This window comes from Cibotium barometz, chromosome 12 (genome assembly GCF_041138505.1).
Source record: "Cibotium barometz isolate CiBa-2024 chromosome 12, ASM4113850v1, whole genome shotgun sequence".
NCBI classification, from domain to species: Eukaryota; Viridiplantae; Streptophyta; class Polypodiopsida; order Cyatheales; family Cibotiaceae; genus Cibotium; species Cibotium barometz.
The window spans coordinates 42,973,972-42,984,141 of NC_141057.1; the positions used below are offsets into that span (position 1 = coordinate 42,973,972).

Consider the following 10,170-nt stretch of genomic DNA (forward strand, 5'->3'; position numbering starts at 1 on the left):
ACCCCCACCCCTACCCCTACACCATAAGGTGTGGGTTACCTCCTCACAATACAAAACAAAAAAGTTTACTCTCAACCATGGGAAAGGATAAAAATGTTGTTACCACATAGTTGTTGATGAGAACAAGGACATTTTTGACGTTGTTCCTAGTGCGAAGTGATTAAAAAATGCAAGAATAAGAAGTATAAAGAAAACAAAAGGGAATAGGAGAACATTAAAAGAAAGAGCACTTTTCTGAATGCTTCATAAATCATTTTTTTTTAAAAAGTGAGCTTTGAAGGATCATGCATTACATAATGGAATAGTTTTATCGAAAACAATGGCCATTAAAAATAAGTGTTTGCTTGATTGATAGAAAAAATCAAGCACACGAACAATATTGAGCGAGTGCCAGGGGCATGGGCAATTTGTTTGGGGGGGTTTCCTATGAGGTGAAAGAGGTTTAAAACATTCCCCTAGGAGATGGCAGGGAAACAACATAGTGTAATTGTGTGAACTTTTATGCCCATTAAGTGGATTGATCTATGGAGGCAAAGGACTAGTTGTTCACACAGGTTCAATACTTGACCCCCCACCCCTACCCCTACATCTTAAGGTGTGGGGTTTCAAAACCTCCTCATAATATAAAATAGAAAAGTTTACTCTCAACCATGGGAAAGGATAAATATGTTGTTATCACATAGTCACAAGGACATTTCTGAGTTTGTTCCTAGTGTGGAGAGATTTAAAAAAAGGCAAGAGATAATAAGAAGTGTAAAGAAAACATAAGGGAATAGGAGAAAGAGCACTTTTCTATAATGGACTAAAAAAATGCTTCATAAATTATTGCTTTGGGGGGGGGGGCGTGGCGTTACACTGTCTTCGAATTTATTTTAAAAAAAAAGAGTGGTACTAGGAGGCTAAGAAGGCAACAAAGGATCATGCATTACATAATGGGATATTATTTTTATTGGAAACAATGGCCGTTAAAAATAGGCGTATAGATGAAGAGTAATGGGGTTGGGGGGGTTTCCTATGAGGTGAAACAGTTAAAAAAATTCCTCTACAACAGAGTGTAATTGTGTGAGCTTCTGTTTTTTTTTTTTCCTATGAAGAGGATTGTTCTGTGGAGGCAGAGGACTCGTTCTGCTCAGCAGGGTGATGATGGGGAGGGGGTGCAGAAGTCGACCCTGTCGTGTCAGGGACCGATTCATTAGAGTTTTCATCAGCAGAGGAAGACTGCGTGTTGATGCCGCCCTCATTATCTGTGGCTGTCTCAAAGGATCTAACATCTTCGATAGTTTTCAGCACTTCGTGCATGTTGGGCCGCTGGTCAGGCGACGTGGAAACGCACGCTAACGCTACCTGCAGCATCTGAACCATCTCCTCTTCAATGTTCTCATAGCGCATGAGCTCTTTATCAAAGACCTCTGACGTCCACTCTTCTCTCACGACGGACTGGACCCACCGCGGCAGGTCCATCCCTTCTTCTGCCGAGGTTTGCGAAGGGGCCTTTCCCGTGAGAATCTCCAACAGCACAACCCCGAAGCTGTACACGTCGGATTTCTGCGAGAGCTTCCTGGTCTCCGCCGCCTCGGGCGCCCGGTAACCGACCATGCGGCCGAGCACCACGTTTGAATTGAACAGGGACGTCAGCCCGTAGTCTGAAACGCACGCATCGTAGTCCCCATGGAGGAGCACATTTGACGACTTTATGTCCCCATGCACCAGCTTGTTGCTCATCCCATGTAAATGTGTCACCCCCCTTGCTGACCCCATCGCGATCTTTAGCCTCGTCTCCCAATCCAACACTGTCCTCTTTGGACCTACAAGACAACACACACCCCCCCCCCCCCACACACACCAAAAAAAAAAAAACATGCACATCCCATAGCAAATTAGTACCTACACACGCTTGATTTTTGAGAGACACCTTTTTTAAAAAAATCTTAGTGTAATTTTTGGTGGTCATTCCAAAATTTTGTAAGTATTTTACGAAAAAACACTCGAAAACAGGCACCTGTCAAAAAGAGACTATGCCTACATGTCTCACACGAACAAATTAAAATAGTATCCCATTCTAATTTTAAAGTTAAATGCTAAAGATCATCAAAAGTCTACACGCATCACACGAGCAAATTAAAATAGTACCCCATTCTAATTTTAAAGTTAAATGCTAAAGATCGTCAAAAGTCTTCAATCCCTAGTTGAGCTAAATGTCATCACTTTGTTTAGTGAGGCATACATGATTCCACCAAAGGACCTTATCTCTTCAATTACATACATTACTTTAGCTTTCTCAAGCAATACCAACACATTCCTCCCCTCATTCTTTATGTTGGGTAATAGATTTATGACATCAACAAAAGTCTTCAATCCAGAGTTGGGCTAAATGTCATCTCTACATTAGTGATGCCACCAAAGGACCTTATCTCTTCAATTACATACATTACTTTAATTTTCTCTCATACATACAAAAAATACAAGCAATACCAACACATTCCTCACACAATCAAGTAGAACCTAAAAGAGATGAGCCAATTTTATATTTGAGGTTGCTAATATAGTCATATGGACTAGTTGAGGTTGCTAATACAATCATACGGACTAGTTGAGTACTCGAAAAGAGACCATAAGGCTTAGGAAAACATGATATTATTTCTCTTCTCATTAGCTAAAGAGAGTTCTCAAACTCTTATGTACAAACTTATGTAAAGCTAGCATTCTAGTGCTAAACTACCACCAAAATGACTCATGAAAATGGCATGTGAACGAAATGAAATCCCACAAAAATAGGTTCTACTTACGCTAATGAATTAAATTTTGATTTTCGTGATTTAAATGAATAATGAAGATCGGCAATTCCCATGCCAGGTAGCGAGGCCATTAAAGAGGCAGATGCATGAACCCACACACACTTTTTCCCCTTTTAAGACGTTATCGGCTCCAATAGTATGGCAAGTTGCTGACTTTTCTTTTTTTCTTTTTAATGGTATTGCCTTTGTACTCACCCCACCATGACCATGCTACTAGTTCCTTCACTTTTAAAGAATACACATATGAAAGGGTCTTTTTTTGTTAATGATTTTATATTTGACCATCTCACGATTCAAAAAATCAAATAAGATTTGAAATTGGGAAAAAATCACCCCCTTATCTCAACTACTTTGGTATATCTTTTAGGGTGCCATAATGTTGGCTCCTTCGCCCTGGAGGATGCAAATTTTCATCTAAGAATTGCGTCCCACCCAGTGCTAGTGGGGGGACGCATGCGAAAAAATAGGAAATTGCAACAGCCAGTCCCACCAAGTCCTTGCAAAACAAGAGGATCAAGGTATCAACGAAAAAGGTGGGAAATTTTCTTTTAAAAAATTCCCTCATAAAAATAGACGATTGGCATTCTACGCCGAAAACCTTGAAGCCCTCACTAAACTTCTAAATTTCTGAATTTTAGTAGGGGCTTCTTAGATTTATGGAGAAAGGGACTACTCTCTATTTTTTTAAGGGGAAAAAGGTCCCGTAACCCTTGCAAGTGGGACATGGCTCTAAGAGGGACTTGCAAGGCTACTTGGGGAGGCACCACTTCCTAGTACAAATTATTTTTATTGATCGAAGAAAACTAAGGCGGTAAGTTCGGATGTGAGATGTAATTGCTTTTTGGCATATAAATATATATATATTGGTCCCAAAGAGAGAAAAAAAGAGTGAAATAAGGAGCGAGAGCTTCATTATGAGCTGATTTGTCAAAGGCATATCCATCACAATATAAATACAAATTAAGTTTATTGATCCAAGAAAACTAAATAAAAAATTGCCTTGAGGGTGAAAGAAGGAGCCTATCAAATTGGAAGCTACATTATGATCAAAGTAATGCGTATTAATCAAAACATAAATAAAGGAAAAGGCATTAAAAGAAAAGAGGTAGTTGCTTAATTTTTGTTTTAGGTAGCTCTTAATTACTATTAGTTAGCTCTTAGTTTGTGTTTTAGTTAGCTCTAAATTACTATTAGTTAGTCAAAATACGATTAATTAATCGGGGGAGCGAGCATACCGTGGAGGACAGCAGAGAGGCTACCAAGGGGGAGGTACTCGTGGACGAGAAGCTTCTCTTCTTTGGAGAAGTAGTAGGCGCGCAGAGGTACAAGGTTCCGGTGTCGGAGTCTTCCGACGGAGTCCATTTGCTGCTCGAACTCTTTCCTGCCGACGGAAACCTCCTTGAGGCGCTTCACCACCACGGTAGGCCCATCCTCCAGCACCGCCTTGTAGGAAGTCCCGAAGCTGCCCTTCCCCAGCACCTCCGCCGAGGCCCTCAATAAATCCTCCAGATCAAACGTCAGCTGCCCCCTTTGGAAAAACACCAGCTTGTTGTGCTCTGGCTCCTGTGCAGAACTATACTCATCCTTGGAATCATCCGTCGCCTTCACAAACGCCCTGTCTGTCTTCTTCTTCTCTCCTGATTCTGCTGCAGAGGACGACCCACCACTAGCAGCAGCAGAAGAAGACGATCCCTTCAGATGCTTCCTCAAATAGCATAGCAAACAACATACACTCACCAACAGAAGAAACACAGAATCTGCCACCACTATCAGCACAATTTCAAGTGTGCTCAGTTGCTTTTTGGACTTTCTTTCTGGGGTTTTCTCCACCTCTGGACTTGGAGATGATGATGGTGGTGGTGGGATTAATGGTGGTGCTTTGCAGGCGATCGGCAGCGGCGGACCGCAGAGCTCTGCATTGCCGGAAAACGATGAGCTCGTGAAATTTCTCAATCCAGGGGGTATGCTCCCACTCAGATTGTTGTTTGTCAAGTTAAGAGACAAAAGGTTGCCTAAATCTTGAGGGATGCTGCCTGATAGGGCGTTGTTCTGCAGCAGCAATACCCTTAATCTCAAGGTAGTGATAGAAGAGGGGATATCACCTGTGAAATTATTGAAAGAGAGATCAATGACACTTAAAGCAGGGGTTTGTGTGAAGTTGAAAGGGGGGATGGGTCCTGAGAGGACGTTATTTTGGAGGAAAATCTTTCTGAGTTGGGTGCAATTGGTAAGATCAGCTGGGAGGGGACCAGAGAGGTGATTTAATCTTAGGCTTAGGATTTGGAGCTGGGGAAGCAAACCAAGTGTGCCTGATAGAATGCTCCCATATAACCCTATTCCAGGAAGCTTTAATGTCTGCACACCATCTTGTTGACTGTTGCATCCCACACCTTCCCATGTGCATGGGCTAGTGTTGTTGCTCCAATTCATGACCCTTGGCGCGCCAGTCAAACCATGGAGAAATCCAAGCAAAGCTTCACCATCTGCTTGTAGGTCACCTCTTGCAGGCAAAACCAGCCCATGAAGCATCAATATGAGCAGTAGGTAAGAGCTTCCTGTCTTGCAAGCCTCACCCATTTACATAAACAATGTGTTCTATTGGAGCTCAGGCCGGAGATGGCATGCAGGTGCAGGCAAGTTGGCAGAGAAGAGTCTGTAGAGATGGAGACACGCTTCAATAAAGAAAAGGTTGCATAGGAGGGCGTAATTTTAAAAGAGGAGAAGTCAAGCTCAAGAGCACGAGAGGAAGTCAAGCTCAAGAGCACGAGATGGAGGCAAGCTCAGCGACAGAGGAGACTGGTATGGCGATCATGGGAGCTCAAGTTGCAGTTGGAGTTATTAAAATGAGAAAGGTAAGGTGCACGTGGAGCTCCTTTATTACGAGGGGGAGGGGAGGAATGGCTATGGAGATGATGCAAGAACATGGGAGCTTCTGCTACAGCTCAATAGCAGAAAACTAAAGCTGAGAAGATGGTGATGACGGTAATTATCATTGCCAAATAGAATTAGAGAGAGAAAGAGAAGCCGGCAATGGAATCCCCCTTGATTGAAAGCTAGTGGACAAGCTGGACGGCAAACGTGAGTACCTAAACCAACCATTGGTTAGACTAATCCATGCTGTTAATCTTACATTAATCTATCGATTAACCAGGAGAGCTTCTCTCTCTAGGCTATAAACCCGAAGACAAAACCATGTCCTTTTCTCACATTGTTAAGCGTGCCATTAAGGCTTGCTAATAAAATAATCCACAGCCCACTTCATATGGACCCCCGCCCGGCCCCAAACTTAGAGGCGCTGCTCCCGGCTGGGACGGCAAACCTCCCCCTTTCCCCAAACGGCCTCTACATTTAGCCGGACAACTCCGACGTCTGTACCCAAATGGCTTTATGATTTTTATCATATGTTGAGCCTATCTAATTTTGATTACTCAATAATTAAATACTACCCACCCCGGCCTTGGTTCTTCATCACACATCCTCGTCTCTATGCTCCTATTTGATTTAAGAGTCAATTCAATCTCTCTCCATTCTCCATTCCCTCCTTGACATGACAATGCTAATGGCCTTTTCCCATTAAAATTTCGCATGCCTATTCACTAAAAAAAATGCATTAATTAAGGGCTAGGAATTTTTTTTCGCTTTGTTTAATAAGGTTCTTACCTTAGTATTCTTTTTCATGGGTTTAGACCTTGGTTTGCAATAAATATTTTAAATTCAATGTTTTGCAAAAAAAAATATCTCTTGCACAAAATTTGAAAAGATAGACATTTTTCGGAAAGTTATTGTATATATTCATCAAAAATATGTTTTAGGGGGCCTTTATTGCTTCGTGTATGTACAAGGTTGAAGTACTATTTACATTGCACTTTGAAAACTTATATTGACATCAAACAATTTCTTTCTTGAAAGTCACATAAAAACAACATGTTTGGTTGTCTTGCAAGCATGGAACAAAGACACATAGTCGGAGCTATCTAGAAAAGATCCATGATTCCCTTCTTCAGACAAGGAACCACCCTCTGCACAAAAGAACACGTCTTTGTCACTTTCAAGATTGATGGGGTTGTTTCTCAAATAGGGCTTCCCATCATCTTCTTCATTTGCTTCATTGCTAGCATCCACATCCATATAATATCTGTAACAAGGAGAATCCAAAAAGAAAATTTGATCAACATCAATCGGTTGAGTGAGATGCGGTATCTTCATCACTTTCCATGCTGCGCGACAGCTCTTTTTTTTGTACATCCTATTTCCAGTTTTAGGGATCAGCAACCACTGGGCAGATGGGTAGTACTTTCCCATGCGCAACATGCGTAAAAGTGTTGACTTCAATGTTGACCCAAGCCATGTACACATATACTCGGTCAAATACAGTCACTGTCGCGAGACAGAGAGACTTTGTTCTTTAAGTCTCTATCCCCATACAATGCATATTGCTCCCGCCCCCTAGTAATTTCTTTCACCATTCCATTGTGACCAAAAAACTTAAAATGAGGTTTAAACATATCTTTCATGCAATAACCCAACATGCCTTCGAATGTGTGCAAGCGAACTTGTTTCAAACCCTTGCACATGACAATGCCCCTAGCTGGTTTTGATACATCCCATGCAAGATATTTTTTGATAAGGTTGCCTACAGAGATCAAGAAAACTGCCATTATTTTAATGCCATTTGAAAGTGGATATGATTCAATGTTCCACCCTCCTAAAGAGAAAACAAACCACTAATACACTCAGACCAAAAAAAAGTCTTTCAGTGGTTCCCAGAATGCAATATCTACGTCACCACTCCCAGCACCTACAGTCACAAAAACCTCAAGTAGCCTGGTCAACCTAACGAGTGGCCCTTTTTTACATTTGGTGGTATTGTTAACGCTAGGGTGAGAACCTATAGACCTTGCCCTACTCTTCACCATATGTAGATTTCTAACCACTTTATTTCCTTCAGGGGGTGTGAGAATACGAGGATTTGATGAATCTGCCATGCCCTTGCCTTTGTCACGGGCATCTGTGGATGCAGTAGCCTCCAAGACTTTCCCTGTATCCCATGGACGCGAAGAAGGGCCTGCTGTATCTTTACCTACATTTGTGATGTCTGTAAGCCCTTGAGGATGGCGAGGTGCCATGGCAAAGACCCATCCCAACACACAGACCCAACCCAACCCAACCCCACAACACAGAGCCTACGACAGTCAGACAGACCCAACCCAACCCAACCCCAGCCCACAACACAAAGCCAACAACCCAACAGTGAGTTCCCAAGCCCAGAGCCCCTACACAGGTACCTTTTTATTGCCCCAGCCAACATCACATCCCACCCAGGACCATACCAAAGCTGTATGCGTCCTCACGAGGCCGACATACACAAATTTCAAAAAGAACAATTAAGATTAATCCACAAAAAGAACAAGCATTAATCAAGATTAGTAGGATTCTCATCAAATTAAACCAAACAAGCATTAATTAGCAACTAAATAGACCATCACAAACCACCACAGACACGCAGACGCTTTGCGCAACACGCAAGAAGAAAGGAGCGACCCGCATCTTACCTCAGCAGAGCAGCAGAGCAGAGGAGGTGCACAAGAGACGCCCACGACCGAGCCGCCCCATGCAATACACAGGAGCGAGCCGGAGTAGCACTAACCACTAACCATGCAACCCACGACCGAGCCGCCGCATGCACCCCCTTAATTGCCCCCATGCATGTGCACTGCCCCAAAATTTTCACACATGCTAAATCCTACCTAACACCCATTTAGCCTTAAACCGTACCAAAGCCGTACGCGCCCTCTTGAGGCCGACGTATAGAAATTACAGAAAGAACAAGAAAGAATAATTAAGATTAATCTGCAGAAAGAACAAGCATTAATTAAGATTAGCATGGTTCTCATCAAATCGAACCAAACAAGCATTAATTAGCAAATTAAACAATAAAATTGAACCAGCAACAACTAATCAGAGACCATCACAGACCACCACAGACGACTCCAACAACCAACCACATAGCATCATAGCATAGACCACCACAGACACATGGACGCTCTGAGCAACACGCAGGAAGAAAGGAGCGACCCGCATCTTACCTCACAGTAGAGGAGGTGCACAGGAGACGCCCATGATCGAGCCGCCCCATGTAACACGGAGGAGTGAGCCGCATACGAAGGAGCAGCACTAACCACTAACCATGCAACACGCAGGAAGAAAGGAGTGACCCGCATCTCACCTCAGTAGTAGAGGAGGTTCACAAGAGACGCCCACGACGAGCCGTCCCATGCAACACAAGAGCAAGCCGCATATGAAGGAGCAGCACTAACCATTCAACACGCATGAAGAAAGGAGCGACGAGCCAACCCCCATGCACCCCCTTATTTGCCACCAGCCCCCACGCATGCACATTGTCCCAAAAATTTCACACATGCTAAATCCTACCTAACACCCATTTAGCCTTAAACCTTATAAAAAAAATTTTAAACCTTATAAAATTTTTTAAACCTTATAAAACTTTCAATTTTGTTTACTGGGGTTGGGCCCCCCTTTGTATTAATTAACCAAAAAATGTTCTAGGGGGGCTTTATGGACTTTATTCTTGTTTTGGTTGTATATTCACAACTTTTTGTTTTGGTTGTATTAATTAAGTGGCCACTTAATTAATATTTTTCGCCTAAGGTCTCCATCGTCGCCTCCTTCAGCAGCCTGCTCACCGCACTTGCACACAAGCTCCTCCCCTCGTCTGGTTGCTCCCCTAGCCGAGTCGCTTCCACGCCTACTACTCTCTCTTTCCTGCTCCTCCGAGCTCCTGGATGATCACCCCCACCGAGAAGCGCTCTCAACGAAGGCGGCTCTGCTCTTCCCTCTTCTCTCCCTCGCCTAGTACCTCCTCTCTTCTCCGCTCCTTTGACAAACTGGCTGCAGAGCCGTGAGCCATCCACTGGTCAGAGGGGATGTTCTCCCTGAGAAAGTCCATCTTCCCCGCTCATCCCACAAACTGTGGCTGCTGCTGGGGGCGACGAGAAGCACTCTCAACGAAACCCAAGCTTCTGAAAATTTTCCTGCATCGGGCGGTACACTCAGTTCTGCTATGAGCAGAGATAGGAAATGTTGGACTCAGCAGAGAGGGGATGCGTGCTAGGGGACATGTGCTCGAGCAAATCTGGGCTTACCATTTATAGAAGATTTTGTGAATACCTTTAGGGAGAAAAAAACGGAATGGCTAAAACCGTACCGATGACCTAAGATTGAAAATTTTCATCAGACTACTTAATTATTTGCAACATGAAGAAATGTTGTGGGGGAATATTGGCCTTTATTCTTGTTGCCTCCACATTTAGTGGGTTTTTTCTCAACTTTCAACTATCGTTCTTGCCTTAGGGGT

At 43.2% G+C, this 10,170-nt stretch overlaps 1 protein-coding gene and 1 long non-coding RNA gene across 2 annotated transcripts; one reads left to right on the forward strand and one right to left on the reverse strand.

Annotated features, from left to right (window-relative positions):
* Positions 1 to 914: 914 nt before the first annotated feature.
* On the reverse strand, positions 915 to 5,429 carry LOC147633436 (putative inactive receptor kinase At2g26730). Its single transcript, XM_086806515.1, has 2 exons — positions 4,031 to 5,429; positions 915 to 1,805 (listed from the first exon to the last, which is right to left on the reverse strand). Exons 1-2 carry the CDS (start codon positions 5,370 to 5,372, stop codon positions 1,087 to 1,089), a joined length of 2,061 nt encoding a protein of 686 aa, XP_086662641.1. The 5' UTR covers positions 5,373 to 5,429; the 3' UTR covers positions 915 to 1,086.
* Positions 4,018 to 6,263, forward strand: LOC147633437 (uncharacterized). Its single transcript, XR_015267118.1, has 2 exons — positions 4,018 to 5,339; positions 5,423 to 6,263. It is a non-coding gene; the product is annotated as an uncharacterized LOC147633437 (long non-coding RNA).
* Positions 6,264 to 10,170: the final 3,907 nt, after the last annotated feature.